We start from the raw sequence: 23898 nt of genomic DNA, 5'->3' as shown, positions 1-23898 counted from the left end.
TGACAAACAACTACAGACGTTTGTCTCGCCAGTTCCAGATCCTCAAGCCTGGGCAACAGTGGCACTGAGCATGTCATGGGAAGGACTAAATGCCTACGTGTTTCCAACCCCGATATTACTTCCAAAAGTACTGTTCAAGATCAAACAGACTCAGACGCTACAACTGACTTTGGTCGCGCCCTACTGGCCAGCGAGAGTATGGTTCCCAGACCTAATAGAAGATCTCGGAAGTCCAGTAATCAAGTTACCAGATTGGCCAAACCTACTCATACATCCGCACACCAAGCAAGTCCATGGGAGCCCGACAGTATTCCAGTTACACGTGTGGACCGTATCAAAACATGCTTGAAGAAAAGAGGATACTCCGCCAGGGCAGCCAAAGCACTAACACTAGCGTTACACAGATCGACTCGTAACCTGTATGATGACAAATGGCTGAAGTTTGATACTTATGCAAGGCGGAAAGGCTTCACTGCGATGATTGCTACTCATCCTCAAGTGGCGGAATATCTGTGTCATCTTAGACAGACCAGACATCTGAAAGGTTCGACATTATCTACGTGCCTTGCCGCCATCAGTACAGTGATTAAAAACAGGCATCAAGTTGACGAGAGTACCAGAATTACTTGCTCTGCTGATATCTTTTAGGCTGGAGGACCAGAAAGAGAAATTCAGAGCTCCAGCCTGGCATCTAAATGTAATTCTACATCATCTTACGAGTGATGTCTACGAACCACTAGACCAGATTACTCTCGAGTTGCTGACACAGAAGACTCTGTTCTTGCTTGCGCTTGCCACGGCAGCTTGAATATCGGAGATACATGCGCTTGACTTTGGTCGAACCAGATTCGACAGAGGGCAACATACTGCAGTTCATCTAGGACTTAGATGGGACTTCATTGCCAAGAACTAACTACCTGGTCAGCCAGATAGACAGTACCACGTACCAGTGCTATCTACAATCCTTGGCCCACAGTATATAGAGGACTTATCCTTGTGTCCGGGTCAGAGCCCTGAAGATATACCTTTAAAAGACTGAGACAAGGAGACAAAAATTCAAGCGCCTGTTCATCCCATTATCAACAGAGACATCAGCAGAAGTCTCAAGAACGACCATATCGTTCTGGATGAGAGCCGTCATATTGAGAGCCTATAAAGCAGCAGGACTAGAACCTCCTAGAGCTTCCAACCCACACGAAGTCAGAGCACTCGCGTCAACACTGCTCTATACCAACAATTGTGGAGGGCTGCTTTTGGAAGTCTGAGACAGTGTTTGCCAACCACTACCTCCGAGACATAGCCACTGAAGACGTCTCAAGCATTCACCAATTTGGGCCTCTCGTTGTAGCACAGCAACTAATGGTACCTCAAAGGCGCTGAGTTGGAAAATCTTACCCTTTATCACTTGTTGATAACTTTTACTATAAGAAAAGTACTAGTTTAAAAGTCCATGCACACAGTCTAGTACAGGCTAGCATGAGTGATTAAAGATCCTGTACGGGTAAAGATCTTACCTGTACATGAAGGGGTTGCAACTCATTTATGATAAAGATCTTGTCATAATCTATGGGTTGTTATGAGATATATAGTAATATGAAAATACTAGTCTATCTGTAACCACATGAATCAACATGATTCAGCTTGTCTGAGACTGAAGCAAGACAAGAAAGTGGTCCCCCCAAGTTATAACGGAAGTTGGAAGAATAGGACCACAGAAATGCCGTTTCAGCAGTTCCCATCGGGGATACAGGACGTATCTAAGGACAGCTGGTGAATCCACGAAGTGGCTTGACCCAACACCAATCTGGCGGATTCTATAAGCAAAAGATCATGAGTCAGGATAAGTAAAAATATGTAATTTTTAAAGTAAAATTGATATTTTTATACTTATCCTGACTCCTGACGAGAAGCCCTCCCAACCTCCCCATTGAAGACACTTGAGATTTCACAGCAGATCCAAGTGCATGGGCAGAAATTCAGGAGAGAGTGACAAGTAAGGCAGGTCACCTGACTGTTTGCGCGGGAAAAGGGGTAATCTGACTCCGGGTAGCTCTGAAGCTCTTCTTGGCCAATATATGCATTAACGTTGGTACAAACGTACCAGCGGCAGCTCGGAAACTGTTCCACGGATATCCCCATTGTGATAGAAGTAGTTTAAGTCCACTTCTGAGAGCAGGATTTCTCGTAAACTTATTTTTTTGTGAGCGAGCTGAGATGTCAACCTATCGATCTGCCATCTTGTCTTGTCTTCCCACTATTCGATACTAATCCAATGATATCCAATGGTATCTCAATTTTTTTTGCACGCTTATTTTCGTTATACTTCTAACAATATCTTATCTCTAAAAGAGGAACAATTTTGCATGGATGGTGAATGAAAGACCGCCATCATTCACGCCTAATTTTTCACTCCGCAAGGGGGCCGGAGTTTGACAAAAATACGCTCACAGGGGACCTGGTCCCGTACCACCATCCCCTATACTACTGTCGGTTCCAAGGAATAACACCACATTCCAAATTGATAAGTGCTTTTGTTTTCGAGATGTGATCAAAAGAATTTGACTGGGTTAGGGATCTTGCAAGAATAATAGCAAACTGTGAAACGAGGTCACCTGCATGCATTAAATGGACATGCCATGAAAGGAAACATATCAAAATGCAAAACGGACACATTGGGATGGCTGAAATACTATAAGTAATTAAGAAATTTAAAAATGTAATTATAAGCAATGCAAATGAGTGAGTGAGGCTTGCTTTATGCCACTTTTACCAATATTCCAGCAATATCACAGCGGGGGGATACCAGAAATTGTTTTAACCACTGGGCTACCAGGCCAACCACCGCTGCAATGCAAATGAAACACAGACCGTGACCCTATGTCATCTATTGAAGATGCAACTAGTAATGATTAGTCAACGTGTTGCTGTCCAGTATATCGATAATACAGAACAGAAAAAGCAGATGGGTACCCCAAAGGTTGACCAGATTTGGGTTAACCATGTACGTACCCTCGAAATGGAAATAAAATCTAATCAAAACATTCAAATCGTTTCAAACACCAATGCGTCACTTTACAGATGGATGGGTATCCCAACACAATGGCAAAGAGTACCTGCAGGTTGACCTGCTGACTCAGCATAACGTGACCCGCTACTCAGTCCAGGGCAGCAAGAATGGATTGTACCCAGAGGCAGTGCAACTGTTCTACAGCCAGGATGGTCTTGTCTGGGAGAGCTACGTCACCAGCAATGGGACACAGAGACTGCCAGGGACACCAAATGCCAGGGATGTCGTCACAGTGGACTTAAATCCAGCTGTACAGGTTTGTTTGTTTGTTGTTTAACGCCCCACACGATCAACAGCATGAGCATCGATCTGCACAATTGGGTTACGATGACATATTTCAACCAAGTCAGCAAGCCTGACCACAGATCACATTAGTCGCCTCTTACGATAAGCATGGGTTGCTGAAGACGAATTCTAACCCGGATCTTTATTGGTCAGATGTACAGATAGGAGTGATACCATCCAATCCTCGAACTCGTTATTTATAGTCAGTGATGATAGTTCCAGCTTTTTGTCCGCGTTTAGTTACATAAAATTCTTCTTCACAGCTATTTAATATCGTCTTGCACATGTTTTGCATTTCCCAAATTTTACGGAGACATGTGCAAATAGAGAGAAAGGACATTAGTTCAGTTTGTAATGAATATGTTTCACACCAGAAATCAAAAATAATCCTACATGTGACCCCTGAAATTTACATAAGGTAGCACAGTCAATAACATTAAGGTACGACAAATTTCAGACCTTCATAAATTGGTGACTCGATAATCTTATTCGATCTCATCCAATCATCAGAGGACCTATATCAGTTCCATCCTCATGAAATAATAGAAAGTAAAGCATACAGATTGAAAAGAATGGGATACGTTACGGAGATGCACAATTATAGTTGGCTATCAACATAGGTGATTGATTGAGTGAGTTTTGTTTCACGCCGCTTTGAGCAATATTTCAGGAATATCACGGCGGGGGACATCAGAAATGTATTTCACACATTGTGCCCATGTGGGGAATCGAACCTGGGTCTTCGGCGCGACGAGCGAACGTTTTTAGCCAATAGGCTAACCCCGCCGTCCCCGATATAGGTAATAGAGTTTGATAATCCTTAACTAAATATTAATTGATTGTCGATAAATATCGGTGTCATAACTTCGAACAAAAATTCCAAAAATGTCTGATAGAAATGATTATATTTCATATCTCTGTTGAGTGGTAACATGTTCTTGCATGGAATATCAACAAAACGTCGTCCTGAATATAATTTGGAAGTAGACCAAGAATAAAGTCCTTATTTGTATATTGTGCAAGAAAATTAAAAGCGTTTTAAAGTATTGCAAGTATTGCAATTTTCATATCGATGATGATTAATATTGTTTCCTATCGAAGATATTTCCCATTATCGATCATTTTAGCCAGGTATTATATTATTTTTCCTTATCCTGACTCATGCTTAATTGCTTGTCTCCTTCTTCTGGCGAACTATAGTGGAACACTTGAATCCTCCTTTTTGAAGCTCCCTTAAAAAAAGCGGACGTAAAATCACTCACCCCAATAGTCTCCCTTTACCTCCTCTTTTGGCGCCAAAAGTTGGTCACATGATTAGCCATGCTTGTCACTCTCTCCTTCTTCGCCCTAGTGGTCGGTTGTGAGAGCGCCTGGGTCCCCTATACGGCATATATCCTTTGAATTTTAGGCTTTTATACTAAATTAAGCTGTATAAGGGCTTAAGCAAGGATTTACCAGCAATATGGTTTGAAATTTATTCTAAATTAGTCCGTTTTTCACGTTGTTGACGTGATGATGCAACTTGTTTACATTTGATGAAGACTTGCATTTTTTTGCAGGTTTCGATTGTCAGCTGCTGATCCGCATTCTTCATGTCCTAACTGCACTCCTATATGTTCTTTCAGCTTTCGCTGTCAACTTTGTCAGCATTTATCTCAAATTGAATTTTCTAATTATTTATATTCTGTTCATAGACGTGCCAAGGACAGGTTGAGACGTCAATTGCAAGTCATGTCTCAACAGGGTGAATGCGTGAATAACCGTGGATTGTTGTCTGTCGAGGTACATCATTCCAGTCAGCTGCCGGTGGCGTCTTCAGAGCAGAGGACCGGGACAGATGGGATTTCTGGCCCCAGGAAGAGATCGTCATCGGTTCAACCACCCTCGTCGCAGTCTAAGAAGACTAGGACATCGTCTGCTGTTAAGACTAAGCCGTCTTCAGACAAGTCTGCAGTCAAGTCGTCCGCGGGGGCAACGACGAAGTCGAGGTCCCTCGCCGCAGATCTCAACCCATTGGACGAAGCAGACGTTTATGATGAGCATTCATTCCTGAAATACGGTTGAGGAAGAAGACGAGATCTTCTTCTACACTGACGTCAGCAACTATACTAGCCACATAAAGAAACTGTGCATTGTCAAAATATTATCCCAGTTGATAAGTACGATAACGATGTCAAAGGTACATATAAACTTTAATAGAGGGATCATGAGACCATAACAAGTCGGGAGAATTTATTTGAAAAGTCAATCACAATGACGTCACAAGTCCACAAGCGGGACAGGGGTCAAACGACCATGTCACAAGCTCAATAACGGGTAAGTCCACCATTGGCATTGAGAACAGCAGTGCATCGACAACGCATAGAGCCTATCAAACGTGCAAGGAAGGCTTGTTGGATGTCACGCCACATTCTCTAAAGTTCTATTGCAAGGTCAAGGACGTTATCTGGCGGATGAGGAAGACGTCGCCATCTCGTCCCAAACATGCTCTATCGGGGAGAGATCCGGTGAATTTGCAGGCCAAGGCAGTAAGTCAACGTTATGGTGTTGCAAGAAATCCATAGCAACCATTGCCGTATGAGGGCGGGCATTGCCCTGTTGGAATGGTAACCCAGGGCCATGACGTTGCAGAAAAGGAATTGTCACAGGTCGAAGAATCTGATCCCTGTAGCCCACACCAGTTAAGTTGCCCTGAACAATCACCAAAGGAGTTCTTTGGTGTGCTGTTATTCCACCCCAAATCATCATGGAGCCACCACCAAAGCGATTCCTCTCCAAGACACAGGCCTGTGCATAACATTCTCCCACGAGTCTGTAGGCACGTTGGCGTCCATCACTATGGGAAATGTTAAACCTGGACTCATCTGTAGAAACAACATTTCTCCACCAAAACAAGGGTCTGCGGACATGATTTCGGCACCACATTCGGCGAGCTTGTCGATGACGTTGTGTCAGGATAGGCCGTATGGCAGGATGTTGTCGTCTGATCCCGTGATGACGTAAACATTGTCGAACTGTGTTGGGGTGGATATGGCGAAGTCCTGGGATGTTTGCGAAGATGGGTCACCGTTATCCATCTGTCCTGTCTTGGCGTTGTTACACGTGGACGTCCAGAACGTGGCCGATCGATGACGTCATTTGTGTTCTGGTAGCGTCTCACCAGTGCAGAAATGGTGTTCCGGTGGCAGTGGAAATGTGCAGCCACTTGTCATTGAGACATTCCCCCAGGGACCATCCCAATGGCCTCATGACGTTGTGCAGAAGTGAGCCTTGGCATGCTATGCGTTTCGATAGCCGTTTAATTATTTTAACGATCGCAAGGGCAGAGGTTGAGCTTTCCAAAGTGACAGTTTTGTGTGGCATTCATTTGCTCTGTTTCTCTTTTACGGACACATCCTTATGTGTCTACACAGGTTTGATAAATTTAGATTTTAAATTTTTGTATGCGCAGTTTCTTTATGTGCCTAGTATATATCAACGCAGTGAGACGTCTTATCTACACAGACTTCAGATACCAGAGAGGACAGACAGTCTTTAGATGACACCTCAGCACTGTCAGATGCGGCATCATCTGTACAACAACACCAGTTATCAGCGCAGACCTTCAACCCAGGCATCTTTATGCAGCAGTTTACCCAGCAGATGATGGACCTGATGGAATGGAGGTTTGCACAGGAGAAGGCTGCAGAGAAGCAGCCAACGAATCTGCAAGGAGGACGAGCAACGTCTACACCTCATCGGGATGAATGAAGCAACCTGCGTGAAGGGAACGTTCGTGAAGGGAACGTTAATGAAGGAGGCTGCACTCGTGACGGGAACACTCGTGACAGCGACACTCGTGACGGCAATCGCGAAGGCATTCACAGAGGAACCACTCGTGAAGACACTCATGGAGACAACAGTCGAGAAGGTAGCATCCGCAAAGGGATTCGCGAAGGAAGAAACAATTATGAAGAGACTCCTGCAATAGAAGAGGAGCATTTGCGAAGGCATCGCAGATCATCCTCATCCTCGGACTCAGACAATCATTGGAGACCTGCGCGAACGTCCCATAGAAGAGAGTATACACCTTCGCGAAGGCATACAGCTCAGAATTTAGGGGAGGATCTTTACAGGGACAGATCACCTTCGCGCAGGTCTTCAGGAAGGTCTTCATGGTCGTCACCACGCACATACAGGTCACCTCTTAGATCACCTAATGCATCTCCAGGACTCACGACTGCCTTCGCTCAGGCTTACACATAGATCTCCATCTATAGATCAGGACCAACGGCAACGATCCTCAGAACAAGACACATTTAATTCTGAAGATGATGGGGGAATTATTTTCTCTGATACAGAGATTTAATACTGGACGGCTAATGGTTTAGAGCTTGCATCACCATCTTAAGAGGATAATGAAGCATACACATACATGATGTCTTACGACGATTTTGATATGCTGACTCTTCCACCCATAGACCCTGTGTTGGGTGTCCCAGACAACCTCAGCTCAGCCTTCAGGAAGGCAACGAAGTATCAAAGTCAAAGTATTCCACCTTTTAATGCCAAGACATTTTCTCTACACCATAGCCAGATCAAGAGGCGTCAACGAAACCCTGATTGCGAAGTTTGCAAACTCAACATCTGAAGAAGATCGAATGATCCACTCAGCCTTACTGACCCAATAGAAAGACCAACAGTTCATGTCAGAACATTTAGCGTCTACATCGGCGGGATTAATGCTACTAAGAAGACAAGGTCTACTATCATCTTGTAAATGGAGTGAGAAGTTCACCAAACCGTTATTCAGAGCTCCATGGGCAGCAACGAATATCTTCACAGGGGAGATTGAGGACGTGGCAAAAGAAGTTACGAAAGAGTCCAGAGAGGTCATGATGATCAAGTCCATCGATACACTGGCCAGCGTTATCAGACAGACATCGCAGCGCTACTCTGGCAAATCTAAGTTTGCAGGAATTCAGAGTGAGTGAGTGAGTGAGTTATTATTTATCATCACATCGGCAATATCGCAGCCATATCGTGACGAGAACATTTGACATGGAAATAGAATATATATAGATATTATAAAAACCTGCCGACGAAGGGCAGTAAAACAACTAGAATATCACAATATGAAGTAAAACTAGCGTAGAAAGTTAAAACAAATAGCACTATTTGGACAATACAATTTAAAAAAGTGGCTAGAGATTGCCAACAACAGATGGGAGATCACCATACTAGGGACCATGGGGACTTACATTACTTTTGCTACCTGCATGGACACTAGCTGGATTTACACCATCCCTTCAGCCATTGGCGTTGATGCTGACATTAAGCCATACATTAAAAATACAACAATACTACGATTTAAAACCTGGTACACTTAAATTGGCTTCAAATGTTTTGGGACTTACATACCCGCAGGAATTCAGAGATCTAGAGACAAGAAATATGGCACTTTCAAAGGATATAAGGATTCTTTTCGTCGCCCCACCGGAGCTCCCAGAGGTAACCCCGAAAGAGGCAGAGGATCCAGAGGTGCCAGGAACTTTAGACGTTGATGGACAGGGTCGGAATGACTGGAGTCTTCCAACCCCAGCCGTTCCCATACAACCCTCACCAGTGGGTGGACGCCTACAACATTACTGGAAGAATTGGGGAAATCTGCAAGACGAGTATGTATTCCAGATACTACACAGAGGATACAAGATGGAACTACAGGCTGTTCCACCTTTAACAAGCACTCCTCAGATGTACAACTATGCTGCCGATCAGAAGGAGAAATTACTCGATGCCATTACAACTCTACTCGACAAGAAGGCAATCGAAGAAATAAAAATCGTCACCCGGTTTTTACTCCCCAATTTTTCTAGTTCCAAAGAAAAATTCCAAGGAAAAGTTCTGACAGATTTACAACATGAAGAAATTCAACCAGGATCACTGGCCTAGCATTGGCATTGTCGCAGTCCTCAGCATGACATCTTTTTTCATGGTCATCGTAGCATAAAATGAACTCTACAAGAACCTTTATGCGTTCAACACATTTGGTTATTTTACAGCGCTTCATTGAGACCGATGACTACAGTCTACAAGTAACAGTGTTAAGCAAGTATGAACTTCAGCTGATCATCACTATAAGATGATGATGACATTATCTTCAGTGAAGAAGGAAACAATCACACCAGCCAGGGAGACAGTCTACTTACATCGGTATTACACGGCAAAATCCTTCGCGCGTTTTCCACTCAGCCTGCTATACACGTGTTCATTCGTGTAACTCCGGGAGATTATGGACAAGGGCGAGTGTTGATAAAGAAATCAACGACCACACAAGATTTTAGAAGGATCTTTTTCCTTCAACACCGATGACGTCACATCGCGGGAATCTGAGATGAATCAAATGCTGCAATTTGATTGGTCCATGAGAGACAACGCCCTGCGCAGAAGTCGGGCATAGCTCACATACCAGGAAGTCGTCTACAGGTGTAAACAACTTTTCAACGTGGGAGAAAGGCTACATTTACAGTCAAGTTAGCAGGGCACAGCGTGTTTCGACTGTCTCAACGGGTCATAAGGACCTTACCTGTCAGCAGATTGAAGATTGTTTATCCAGCGATTTGCAGCAACATACATCTGACGATTTTTGCTCGAGGCAGCCAGTCTACTATAAATAGACTTCATAGCGATGGCAGTTCCAGTACATCTAGAGACGACGAATTATGCATCATCACTGCACTTTGTTGGGATTCTGGGGACAAGTCTTCCTGACATATTATTGGAAGATTGAAGAAATAAACTTCCAGTCAGGATTCCAGAACCGGACATTACGCCGTTCCATTACGGACATGGCAAGGGTTCCACTATCTACTTACCTACAACATAGGATATGAGGAGATTTCTGGGAAGATGTTCATCTCACCACAGAATCGCATGGTCGTCTCAGAGGATCGTTGGGTCAAGATACAACAAATGATATCTGAAGCACTACTCTCTCCGTTACCACTACGAAGTTGGCAGAGCCTACTTGGTCTTCTCACGTCAGCACAAGAAATGACACACAGAGGAAGACTTCAACTGCGCCCACTACAAGTGTTCGTGAACGCTCATCTAGACAGTCTGGACTACTGGACGGGCTGAAACCATATCTTCTATGGTAGACTCGGAAGTCGAATGTTTGTGGAGGAAACTACTTATCAGAGCCAGAGTGCAACACTCATCTCCTCGTAGATGCATCACTTCAAGGATGGGAAACCCACCTCGACAACGAAGTGGCAGCAGGAAAATTGTCGAGTCAGGAGCAGAGTCTGCACATCACTATGCTCGAGATGAAAGCAGTAATATACACCTTACTACACTGGTCCAGCATATTAAGGAACGCACAACTGATGATCCATACAGACAACTCCACAGTGGCGTTCCACATCAACAAACAAGGATCAACAAGGTCAAGGAATCTTCTAGACCTCATCTTTCATCTTTCAGCATAATAGACAACCTGAACATCGACATAAAGCATGCAACATTCCCTAAGCCAAGAATGTGATAGCAGACGCCCTATCTCGTCCAATACAACCATCCCCAACGGAAAGGATGTTACATCCAGAAGTTTTCAGATGCATCATACAGAGGATAGGATATCCACTGATAGACCTGTTTGCTACAAAGTTCAGCAAACAACTACCAAAATGGGTATAAAACTGACCAAAGTACCAGAGATATTGGCACTACTACGCTCCTTCAAGTTGGAAGACCAACAAAGGAAATTCAAGGCGCCCGCTTGGGATCTCAATGTGGTTTTACAGCATCTTACCAGCGAAGATTATGAACCACTAGAAAGGACATCATATGAGAAATAAACTCATAAAACCCTGTTCATCGTAGCCCTAGCATCAGCGGCAAGGATGTCAGAAATTCATGCTCTAGACTTCAAAAGAACAAGATTTGACACACATCGTGATGCAGTACATCTGGGATTAAGATGGGATTTTATAGCAAAGAATCAACAGACAATTCCATATCCCAGCACTTTCGTCCATATTAGGACCACAGGATACTCAAGATCTATCCTTATGTCCAGTCAGAGCATTGAAAATATACCTACAAAGGTCGAAATTGAGGAGACGAAAATTCAAGCGCCTTTTCATCCCTCTATCTACGGAGACACCTACAGAAGTCTCCCGTACAACTATATAAATATGGATGAGAGCCGTCATATTGAAAGTCTTTAAAGCATCAGGACTTAATCCTCCACGAGCCTCCAATCCTCATGAGGTCAGAGCACTTGCATCAGCACTAGCTCTGCATGGAAACTGCTCCATCTCGACAATAATGGAGGGCTGCTTTTGGAGATCGGAGACGGTGTTTGCCAACCACTACCTCAGAGACATGGCTACAGAGGACGTCTCCGGCATCCACCAATTTGGGCCCCTTGTTATAGCACAACAATTGACGGTACCTCAAAGGCGCTGAGATAAATCCCACCCTTTTGTCACGTGACTTGTAAAAGCCAACACTCAACAGAGTTAGAGCTTTAAAGTCCATGCGCACGTCTAGGACAGGCTAGCATGAGTGATAGACCCTGTACTTGTAAGAACTTACTTGTAGATGAAGTAGGGTTGCTTCTCCACTTGATGCAAGCATCAAGAGATGGAGTTGCATAAATCCACACAGAATGTCAGGAGAAGATTCCAGGATAAATCTGACAAGTTGTGGTCCCTCCACTCATCAGAGGAAGCTGGACGAAAGGACAAATGCCATTAGAAGTTCCCTAGGGGGGTATAAGGACGCAAATCAGCAGAGAATCCAGAGTGGCTTGACCCCCCACCGGTTCCATCGGATTCTACAAGCAATTAAGCATGAGTCAGGATAAGGAAAAATACCTAATTTGCTGAATGAAATTGACAGTTTATACTTATCCTGACTCATGAGGTCAGACCTCCCAACCTCTCCTCATGGCACTCTGGATTTCCCTGCAAATCCAAGTGTCGGGCTCGAATATACGGAGAGAGTGACAAGCATGGCTAATCATGTGACCAACTTTTGGCGCCAAAAGAGGAGGTAAAGGGAGACTATTGGGGTGAGTGATTTTACGTCCGCTGTTTTGAAGGGAGCTTCAAAAGGGGGATTCAAGTGTTCCACTATAGTTCGCCAGAAGAAGGAGACAAGCAATTAAGCATGAGTCAGGATAAGTATAAAATATCAATTATATTCAGAAAATTACATTTTTCAGGCCAGGTACTTATCATTCGTACCTGAACCCAAAAGGTACTACGGTTACCAAGTACTGCGACTTGAGTTGTATGGGTGTGCGGCTCAACAACCAATCCCCGTGAGAAACACACTAGTGTCCCAGGACATACAGGTAAACAGAGTTTATGAAGAATATTAATAAATACAATTGTCATCAGTGATAGGGACTCTAAATTTAATTATCGTATTATTAAAATCTTTCCAGATATATCTACATTTATAATATAATAAAGGAAAACCCAATACTTTTAGATGTAGTTTTTGAAAAATTCTTAGCAATAAAATAAATCCTAATGAAGTCTTTTCCATAAGAATGCTCGTATCTACGTGAAATATTTAGCTACAGCTTAACAGCTTAAAGAACTAAGCTAAGCTAAATCATATAAGTGATGAAGTAGCTAAGCACATGATCATTAAGCTATATAAGTGATGAAGTAACAAAGCACATCATCATTAAGTCATATAAGTGAAGAAGTAGCTAAGCACATGATCATTAAGCTACATAAGTGAAGAAGCAGCTAAGCACATAATCATTAAATCATGTAAGTGTTGCTTTTGTCCACATTGTATAGTTTGTCGCGTTTATGTATGTGCTGCTAAACCTGTCAAAAAGTATCAGTATCAAGAAACACATGTTCATCTTACAGCAACATCCGCTTTTACATCTGCATTTCCAGATATTTACATATATGGGGTAGCCTATACTGGTGGTTAAAGCTTTTGCTCGTCACGCCGGGTTCGATTCCCCACATGGTAACAGTGTGTAAAGCCCCATTTCTGGTGTCCCCCGCTGTGATATTTCTGTAATATTGCTAACAGCGGCGTAAAATAAACTCACTCACTCACATCATCAAAATCCGCATCAGCATCTTCATCTTATACATCTGCATCGAAACCCATACATCTAAATCTGCATGAACACACACCAATCATCTAATCAATATTCCAGGGAAGCAATGAGTGGTTACCCAGCCAGAGTCCATATGTCATCAACTCTCTCATCAGGATTCGTCCAGGAGCATTCGTCAAAATACAGCCCGGAGTCAAGGTTATATTCAATTCTTCAGATGCAGGATTCATCCTTCTTGGTAAGGATACACGGAGATGTCATCTTACATCTGATACCACCTTTAGTTATCACAAGTGGTTTTCCTAACTTGTATTTAAAACAAACAGTTCACCTTCAATGATACCATCTCAGGTCTGTAACAAAATCATCAACATGTTTTGGCTAGAGTGTCTGCTGTTGTAAACCAGCGCTTGGTGTTGTATGTCTCTGTGCTGTCATAATGCAACGTGGGAAAACTGGGACGACTGAAAAACATAGTGTTATCATTGAATACAACTTGGAATATTTCTGTTTCAGGTACATTGGAGGCCCGAGGACTCAGTGGACTACCTGTGGTTTTCACAGCTTCAAATGCCTTCACAAACGTGACAAACATGTGGGCAGGCATTGAAGTTATCAGTCAAGGTATGTATGGTCTTCATGGTTGGGCGGTGAGGTTGCTTAGTTGTTAAAGCGTTCTATCGTCACGCCAAGACCCGGGTTCTATTTCCCACATAGGTCCAATGTATGAAGCCCATTTCTGGTGTCCTACGATGTGATGTTGGTGGAATATTGCTAAAAGCGACGTAAAACTAATCGTACTGACTCACACGTAATGGACTTTAAATTCAGGGCAACAAAGAACCAACATCGACATATACCAACAGATGTTCCATCTGTTTCCAGTTTGCCACTTATGGCAACTAATCGATTCCTAGAATCCCAACACGATGGTTCACATTGTCACTATGGTATTCATACTGAAATGTTAATTTGTATTTTTACTTTGTGTATTTCTAAATACAATTAGCTCATTGTGAAAGGTCCTACGCAGTTTCAAGAATGCGCGGTCATAAGCTTATTTATGATCGAGTAATCTTTTATTGTGGAGTCATTGGTTTTTACTGTACCAGTTATAGAAAAAACACTTTGTTTATTAAGCTCACATCCGTGAAGGTCCGGGTTAGAATATTGGCCTTCAGTAACCCATGCTTGTCGTAAGAGGCGACTAACGGGATCGGGTGGTCAGGCTCGCTGACTTGGTTGACACATGTCATTGGTTCCAAATTGCGCAGATCGATGCTCATGCTGTTGATCACTGGATTGTTTGGTCCAGACTCGATTATTTACAGACCGCCGCCATAGAGCTGGAATATTGCTGAGTGCGGCGTAAAACTAAGCTCACTCACTCACACACTTATTAAGCTAACTGTGGTAAGTAATCGGCGTCACGGTCTGTTAAATGATGCTCTTTTCTAATACATATTAAGCAATCCTGTAACTGATTAAAACATTTCTTCTAAATTTACCAGATGTTTAAAGCTGCAATAATTGTGACTATCATAACAAGAATGGTCTCTCTTTCCGTATCTGGACATTTTACATTTTCTACATCACAATTATATAAAACGTTCATGAATTCCTTCACTGCAAGATGATGTACATTATGATGTGTCCTTATGTGAGCCTCTTTGTAACTTGCAGGATATTTGACTTTGGTATTCAGCCACATATATGGAGCAGATGTCGGCATCAAAGGAGCTCTCAGATCCATAACTATAAAACACTGCAACATCCACCACAACGGCAAAGGAATATACCTTGAGATGGGGGATGCTGTCCAAGACAGAATTCAAATCTCAGGAACCATCATATCAGACAACAACCAAGAGGGCATATACGGAAGGGATTGGCCTCAAGAGAATTCCTATATCGGTGTGGAAGATAGTGACATCTTGCGTAATGGAAGAGGTGGTATAAATTTTAACACAGACGCTGTGCTGTTTGCCAATAACTGTAGGTTTTCTTATAATAAAGCTCATGGGATATACCATTATTTTTATGTAGGCACGCGTACGACCATAAAGAAGTGTATGTTTGAGAACAATCTGAACACGGGATTTGCCATGATTATTGGAAGTTATAACAGACAAATGAACATTACTTTTGATGAAACTCAATTCAAGGAGAATGGACAAGACGGCCTTAACATGTACATACAAAGTTCAGTCTCGGATATGCACATTTTTATAACAAACTCTCACTTCACCAACAACAGCAGGCATGGTGTTGTGATTCAAGGATACTTCTCTCACACTCGACACTCTGAAATGCTACTGAGGAATAATACATTGGAAGGGAGCCAAACCACGAACTACAACCTGATGTATATTGATACAAGTAGTTCTAAACATGGAAGCGTTATTATGACCGAAAATGCTTTTCAAACACAAAGAGGCATTCTCATACAAGGCAGAAATTATGTCGCATTTAATATTTCAAATAACATATTTTCTGGTATCAAAGGAGACACCGGGATACTTATAGAGGCAGATGGCACAGTCATATCTGGTAATATCTTCACCAACTGTTCCACAACGTCTGTGATTCACACAAAGAAAATTGTACAGATCCACAACAATGTCTTCCAGAACCCACAGGCACTCTACGATCTCTTTGTTGATGTGGACTATTCTGAGAACCAAAAACTGAAGGCAAGCCACAATTTTTGGGGAAGCGATGAAAAGTTCTTTGTTCGGTCCAGAATATGTGACTTTTTTTGTGATGTCACAAAAATGATTGTGGAAGTGGATCCATCCTTTGTCTCTGAGATGCTCAGTGAACTGTCATCGCAGTTAGACTCGGACATTTTTGAAATCAACAGTGAAAACGTGATTGGAGGAATGTTGAACACATCAGTCACTCTTCAACCCAACCAAGTACTGTATGTGAACAGAAGTGTGTACATTCCAGAAGGGACGGAGCTGACAATAAACAAGAACAACACACTGGTGTTTCCATACAAGCAAGGGATTTTGGTTAGAGGTTAGTTTTCAGATAAAATGTCCAAGTTTTTAAATGTGTTCCGCTGTCATCACTTTACCTGATGTAACTAACCTTTAACAAGTACATGTTTCGACTATAACTAGTTAATCTATTTTAGATCAATTCATTTGCGAAAGAGTAAATGTTATAGGTAAGTAACTGTATCATGTGTGTGTCTGCACAGACTATTCGACTGATAATTTCAGGAATATTAACAATACAAGGAGAGGCAGATGCCAACGTTAAACTAATGAGTGATGATTCCCCCAGCAATCAGCGATGGGGTGGCATCATATTCAATGCTACAGGTGAGACCTTTCTTTCCGCATATAAGAACAGGTAAAACCAACATTCCTTTACTAAAACGTAACATTGCATAAACGTAATTTCTATCTGGTTCAAACTGAAAACTGCAACCTTTATCAAAAAACATATCGGATGGATTGTGGATAATCTAATAGAAACGTCCATATTTCCGACACTATGGTAACAACATAGCTTTCATACATATATGGTCAATGTTAACGCTATTATATGTAAAGATATATTGACATAAATTGACAATCTCTCAATAAGAGTTATATATGTTCCAGGATCGTCCCTGCAACACACCATATTAAAACATGCGGAGACAGGAATACGTTTATCCATCAATGATTCTGGTGAAATTAGAGCTTTTGATTCCATCATTTCCCAATGCACAACAAGCATAGCTGGGCAGCTGTGGTCTGAAGTCTCCTTGTCTCTTGAAAGAGTGAAAGTAAATGAAACCAACAGATTCATTGTTCTGGACGGCCTTAGTTCACACCCAGTGTCATTGAACATCAATGAGTGTGAAATTGAATGTTCGTATGGAACACGTCTTCAAACGAATTACAATGAAGCCATCTTTCTTGTCAAAATGAGGTCTACAAAACTGTACTCCAGGTACAGAGGATTTTACATGCCGTCATGTACTTCAAATATTACCATAAATGCACAGGATTCTGTTTTTAAGAGTACATATAGTTCTTCGAGGTTTGATATTCAGGGAAGAGTATTAAACATAACATTCAGAGGGGTCTCAGTTATTGGAAGTAGGGGAGCCTCGTATTTCAGAACATGTATCGGAAGTCGTCAGTATCTTGCAGCAGGAGCCATAGATATTCAAGATTCGACCTTTGATGTACAATCCGTAGTTGCACTGCACATTTCAGGACTATACCAGTATAATGCAAGACATGATGTCCTACTTATAAATAACACATTCCGCATACAAAATCAGAATAATGAAGGTGTTAAGGCGTTTATCAGGAGGAACAGTCATCCTTGGGGTATGACCATACATGACAACAGGTTTGAAAATTGTGGATTAAAAATTGAAGGAAGTATTCAAAATACATCAATAGATGGTAACACGTTTGTGTATGAAAAGTCAGCTATGGACATTAATGTTCAAACGCCCAAAGGTGGTAGCACAAGAATTAGTCAAAATCTCGTTCAAGGTGGAAATATTAAAGTGAAATCTGAAGGAGACAGGGAAAGGTTCTATCTAACAAGCAACACCTTCAACTCGAGTATTATCATCCTAATGAGCCCCAATGTGACTTTGAATGAGAACACTTTCATCGCTGGCCAGGACTATGATATCAAATTTGAAGGTAGTGGTTATGCAGACAAAGACATCAACTCCACACACAACTATTGGGGTACCACTGATTCCAATGACATAGCATCGCGAGTATATGATTCATCATATGACATTTCTCTTCCAATAATCACATATGTACCTTTCTATGGATTCCCCAACTTAACCGATCCCCGGTCTCCGGTCCATAGTTTTACTTCTGCTGATGGTACACTTGGTGGAAGCGTTGGAGGAACTGTTATCCTTACACCCGAAGAAGGCCCATACACTGTGGCTGAAAATATCGTGGTCGGAAAACTGGAGACACTTATAATTGAGGCAGGAGTGACTTTGCGGTTTGAGAAGGGATTTGGAATCTTTGTAGAAGGTAATTATTATCTTTTCATCTGACGTCTATAACATACAATGGTCGTTAACAGCCATATACATTCTGGTAGAAAATTTTTAGTGACGGTGCTCAGTCACTTACAATCGTTTTTTAATTTGGCATGGTGCATTATAATTGTTCTACCATTGTGAATTTTTAATTTCATAAATTATTATTTAATCATAAAAAAAGTAATACAAACTATCATTAAAACATTGAGACAGTTCACTATTTGTTACGAGGGAGGAGTGCAGAGAGGGGAAGAGCCTGGTGTGCGAGAAAGGCTCAGCACAGGTAAATGAATCAAAAGCACAAAAACACTCAATCCCTCGTAACAAATAGGGAACTGTGTTAATATTTTAATGATTTTTTGCTAAACAACTTTTTTATGATTAAAACATAATTTATGAAATTAAAACTTCACAACGGTAGAACAGTTATAATACAGAGAACATAACTTCATCAAAGCACATAATGTATACTGGACAAAAAATGTTAGGGATATATGTAAATTTTGAAATTATGAATTATGATCTATTTATTCATTGACACACTGATAAAATCTCAATCATAAAAATACCAATATCCCTAACTTATTTTGTCCAGAATATTAAAAAAAATGCTCATTCAAAATGGTTGCACCAGATTCTGAACGGAACCTTTCAAAGAACTCGTCTGTGGACTTGCGTTACTACTTTATGGGTAGAAATGTTGTCGAACCTGGACAATTTAAAATGAAGCGTATCAGCAGGACTATGTCACTAACATGGTGATTCTGATGTTCAGATCTATGGCTCTTGACACCAAGTGTGATCTGGTCCTGTGATTTCTTTGACTGACATGCACCTTGACTTCTCCCTCGATCTCTTACTGGTGACGTTGATATTAACTATCTTTTCACTCACTGTCAGAAGTGTCATATTCCACCGCTGTTTCAGCAGCATGTTGCATATCCCGCTAGGTGTCTGTTTTGATAGTGTCATATTCCATTGCTGCTTCATTAAGATATTGCCTATCTTGAATGGTATTTGTTTTGATAGTGTCATATTCCACGGCTGCTTCACGAAGACATTGTCTGTCTTGAGTGGTATCTGTTTTGATATTGTCATATTCCACGGCAGCTTTACTAAGATATTGTCTATCTTGAGTGGTATTCGTTTTGATAGTGTCATATTCCACGACTGCTTCAGTAAGATATTGTCTTTTTTGAATGGTATCTGTTTTGATAGTGTCCTGGTGAAGCAGCATTGGAATATGACAAGTAGTATACACAATAGCGGAACAGGACCAGGTCCTTCCAAAGGATTAATTTTTCAAATTAAACCTTTGGGAAGTCTCTAATTCCGTTCCGCTATTGTGTATACTACTGGTGGAGGTGCCTGCCAAATTTCACGGGAATCGGTGTAATTGTTTAGGAAATATTGCTTTTTTATTGAGCATGGTTTCTGTCCTTCGAAAGTCAGTCTAAAAATATTCAACGTTAAACTGACCTTTGAAAAAACTTTTAGCAAAATGTCTGCTGCGGTCACAACCCTAACGAGGGAGAAAGAAATGGGATAGATGCGATGCGCAAGGCTTCCTCCCTCGTGGGATTGCATCCAGCTGCGTGCTCTCGATGAGAGTGCCTCGTTCTAGATAACTTTAACTCGAAAGTTTCGGAAGTTGCAAGGAAATCATAGAGGCCAGACGGGATACGAACTCACAAATTGCACAGTTGCGAATCTGCACGATAGCAAGCTGACCCTACCAGCTTAGCGGACTGAGCCACCACGGCTCCCGTTGGTCTCAGCATTCGATTTTCCTAGTCTGTGTTGTGTGAGCGAGCGGTGTGTCACAGTTGACAGGTCACAGTTCAGAGGCCACAGTTCACAGTTGTAGTCGCAGTGAGTGAGTGAGTGAGTGAGTGAGTGAGTGTGTGTGTGTGTGTGTGTGTGTGTGTGTGTGTGTGTGTGTGTGTGTGTGTGTGTGTGTGTGAAACTTTTGCGACTTTTGCCCAACTCAAACTGTATAGTCACCACTGCTCTAATGTTAAAATTGAAAGATGCTTTGAAATTGATGGCTGATATCACGAGAAAATACAACTCTGACCTATTGTTGCGTTAACTGTGTGTCTATAGCCACATAGCATACCACAACCTAATTGTACACACGCTGACACACAAATAATCATGAGAATTATCATACAGTGGGCGATCGAAAAGGGACTGTGTTGCGAGGTACGATCATCAACTCCTCTCGGACGAATGCTCTGGGCGGTCCGTCTTTCAAATAGTACAAGTTCGGTTTGCCATCTTTGATGTAGACCAGATCTATATTGTACGTTTTCGTAGACCATTTCGGATCGTTGGCGCCTTTTCTGCTGTCTCCCTCGTATTCACCCGGCTGGTACAAGAACCCAACGCTGACCCGGTCCGGTAATGTTTTCTCTGTTTTATTGCGACGTGCCGCTGCTGAAGACGATTCGACAGATTTCACTTTGATGGCGTTGACGGGTCTCTTGCCCACGAGTCTGGTTGCCACCACTTGAGGCAAGCGTACGACCCATTCCATGTTTCTGTTTCCGGGATCTATTAAATCCCGCGAGTACTGGTGTGAGAACAGGCGTTCATCTAAGGTGCAATTGAATCTCTCGTCTATGGCTTGGCTGCAGTGAGCTCCCGCTATACCTCGTCTCACTAGGACTTTGTGCTTGGCCAACAGCTGCGATACAGCTCCCATGAACTCGCGTCCGGGATCGCTTTGCAATACGGCAGGCCAGGTCAATCGACTGTGTTTGTAGATGCGTTCTAAGGCTTTGGCGACTTCCTTCGAATCTTTGGTCGTCAATGGTTCGTCTTCCTTGTAGCGACTGGCGACATCGACGACTGTCAGGCATACTTGTAGGTTTTGTGTCTCACTCTGTCGTGAGGTAGAAACAGGAGGTCGGCTTGGTAGATGTGATTCGGCGTCGAAATGTTTAATTTTCGTCTATGCCGTCCCAGTTGAGCCCATTGTCTTTGGGATAGCTCGAAAGTCCGAATGTGCGTTGGGCGGAAACAAAGCGGATCTGATCGCTACCCTCATGCAATCGTCGCCTTTTGTTTCTGACGTTGACAATGGCTTGTTTTTTCTTGTAGTATGGTGGCAAGTCTAGGTGCGATCCGCCTTTGAACGGCACATAGTTCGCTACGTTCAGATAGACCATGTCGATCCTTCCCATGACCCAGGCCGAACCCATGTGCGTGTAGCGTTCTAGCGATTCTCGTATTTTTTGCAACGAGGTGTCGATGGACGCGTCGATGGATTCGGGTTGAGTTGCGACTTCTTGCATGCCTCTAAAGTAAGGCTGGACGTGGTCGGTGGTGCCGTCCATCTGCTGTTTTTCCAGAGACATTTTTCACCGTGAGTTGAAATTTGATGCTTCCCAGATCGTTCAGTTCCTTCGGTTTTTTGGTGTACTCGGCTTGAGCGGCCTGCAGTTTCTCCAAGGCCATATCATAACGTTTACTTTCCCCCTTTGGCTGCGTTGGCGTTTGTAATTAGGAAAAAAGGTAATTGCCGCCAGAAAATGTGAGTGCGTTGACTAATGCCCTGCTGACTATCATCACGATCGTGGCCATCTTTTATATTATTTACAATATTTTTTTTATTTCCTTATGTTTTCCGGAATGATGCCTTGTTTGACGAGCATGTCTTTGGTGTCAATCGCCAATCCCAAGTCGAACACGAGCATACCCGTGATTTGCAGGTTGAAATCGAATTTGGGTGCCGGTTGTTTGGTGATCATTTTCCTCAATGGAGCGTAACCTATAACCATGATGTGAGGGTTTACTTCTAATTGAGGTGCAGGTACCGCTTCCCGTGGTGGTGGTGGTGGTGGTGGTGTCTGTTTGAATTTGTACAGCAATACGGTGATGACGGTGGTGATGCATGCTGCCGTCGTTATGGCGGAAGAAATCCATTGATGAGTTTTTTCTGCTTTTTAGCTAACCGGCCTTTACGACCGGCGGCTACTTTTTTGGGTCTTTTTTTCTGGTTACGGTATCAATCACTTGTTGTTGTTCCTCCGTCATCACCGTCATTGTCTGTCGTTGCTCGGAGACAGCATCCTCCTCCTCCTCCGACATCTTGTATGTTGTTATAATTATTTTCTTCTTTAAATTGACAGTGCTTTGCCGTGATTATCGCCGTATCTATGGTACAGCATATCATGACATTGTGTCGGCACGAGGAGGCAATGTACGACAGCGCGTCTCGTTTTTAACCATCTCCTTGTTGGCGCTGCAGTCGTCCAGGATGAACAGCATCGATTCGCCTTTCAGCTTGTCACGGTAAGCGTGCAACCAGTCCTGCAGACAAGTTCCAGGATCGATTTTACGCACGTCCGGGTCTGTCATCACTCCATGTATGTCTTGTTCAGCCGTAAAGTCGGACAGATGATGACGATGGGGTCGAACACGTCGCGATAGTAGCCTTCCAGCATGTCCAGCACAAATGCCGTCTTTCCGTATCCCGTCTGATGGCACACGATGGTGCAGTGGGGATCGCGAGGTAAATCAATAAATGGCTTGCACGAATCTTCTATTTTCTATATTGCGTTGCGTGTCCATGATCACGTACAAATATACATTTAACTTGCTGGCTGGATATTGCGCCTTCTGAGCGATTTGGATGGTGATCCATTCGCTGCCGCTGTTGATGCGACGTCCGCTGCCGTGCAGCCTGTCGTTGTCCATGGATCGCATGTCCAGCCACAGCACAAAATGTTTTTCCAGGAAGTCGCCAATCGTCATGTAGGTGAAACCAAAGTCTTTGACGACGTCGTTGACTTCGGACGAATGTCGCTTGATGGCCGGTAGTTTTCTTATCTCGTCCCACTGCTGGTGAGCTCGCATGCCTTGACTGAACAGCTGGTTGGTCACGCCTTTGACTGTCACTTCCACTTTTGGTGAGTTTGCTGTTTCTTAGAATTGGCTCATATTCCGCCATGGGAATGATCAAGATGCCTTTCATTGATAGTGATGTCATACGTCAACATTGTTGTACATGTTAGGCAATTTCTTTGAGGTGAAGGTCGGTTGAACAAGTGTTAACACAATCGCCCTATCCTTCCGATTACACTTTCAGTATTATGATGTATATTTTGCGTATCGTTCAGATATTGTTTCATCAAACTAATTTCAGTATATACATTTAGCCTTGTTCAATACCATATTATACCTTGATATAGGGTAGGCGTTTTTTATTCTTTGAAAGTTTATGATTGTTTGAATAGTATTTACATAAGAAATTGACACATTTAGTGTAGTACACCATATTTTAAACCTTTACACAAGTATTATAAGATCACACGTAGCCATAACTGCAAAATATTTGGGTGTTGTGAAATATTACTTTTCATTTACGTTACAATGATGCCAAACAGGTGCGCGTGTTGCTCACAATAAGATACGCAGTCAAACCGTCTA

The 23898-nt window shown here is 42.6% G+C and overlaps 1 protein-coding gene across 3 annotated transcripts in view; it reads left to right on the top strand.

Moving 5' to 3' along the window:
• LOC124281912 overlaps positions 1-23898 on the top strand; it is a 139929-nt gene that overhangs the window by 82183 nt on the left and 33848 nt on the right. For 2 of the 3 annotated variants that reach the window (XM_046717912.1, XM_046717911.1), the window contains exons 3-9: positions 3079-3323; positions 12564-12695; positions 13533-13671; positions 13950-14057; positions 15117-16457; positions 16664-16765; positions 17051-18451. In XM_046717912.1, coding sequence (XP_046573868.1) covers positions 3079-3323; positions 12564-12695; positions 13533-13671; positions 13950-14057; positions 15117-16457; positions 16664-16765; positions 17051-18451 — 3468 coding nt within the window. The remainder of the gene's footprint in view (positions 1-3078; positions 3324-12563; positions 12696-13532; positions 13672-13949; positions 14058-15116; positions 16458-16663; positions 16766-17050; positions 18452-23898) is intronic. The other variant, XM_046717913.1, reaches the window with a different exon arrangement.

The sequence above is a fragment of the Haliotis rubra genome, unplaced genomic scaffold (assembly GCF_003918875.1).
Source record: "Haliotis rubra isolate DU_JTF1 unplaced genomic scaffold, ASM391887v1 Scf290, whole genome shotgun sequence".
Classification (NCBI taxonomy): Eukaryota; Metazoa; Mollusca; class Gastropoda; order Lepetellida; family Haliotidae; genus Haliotis; species Haliotis rubra.
Note: the sequence above shows the minus strand (reverse complement) of the source record. Positions and strands in the feature narration are given on the sequence as shown.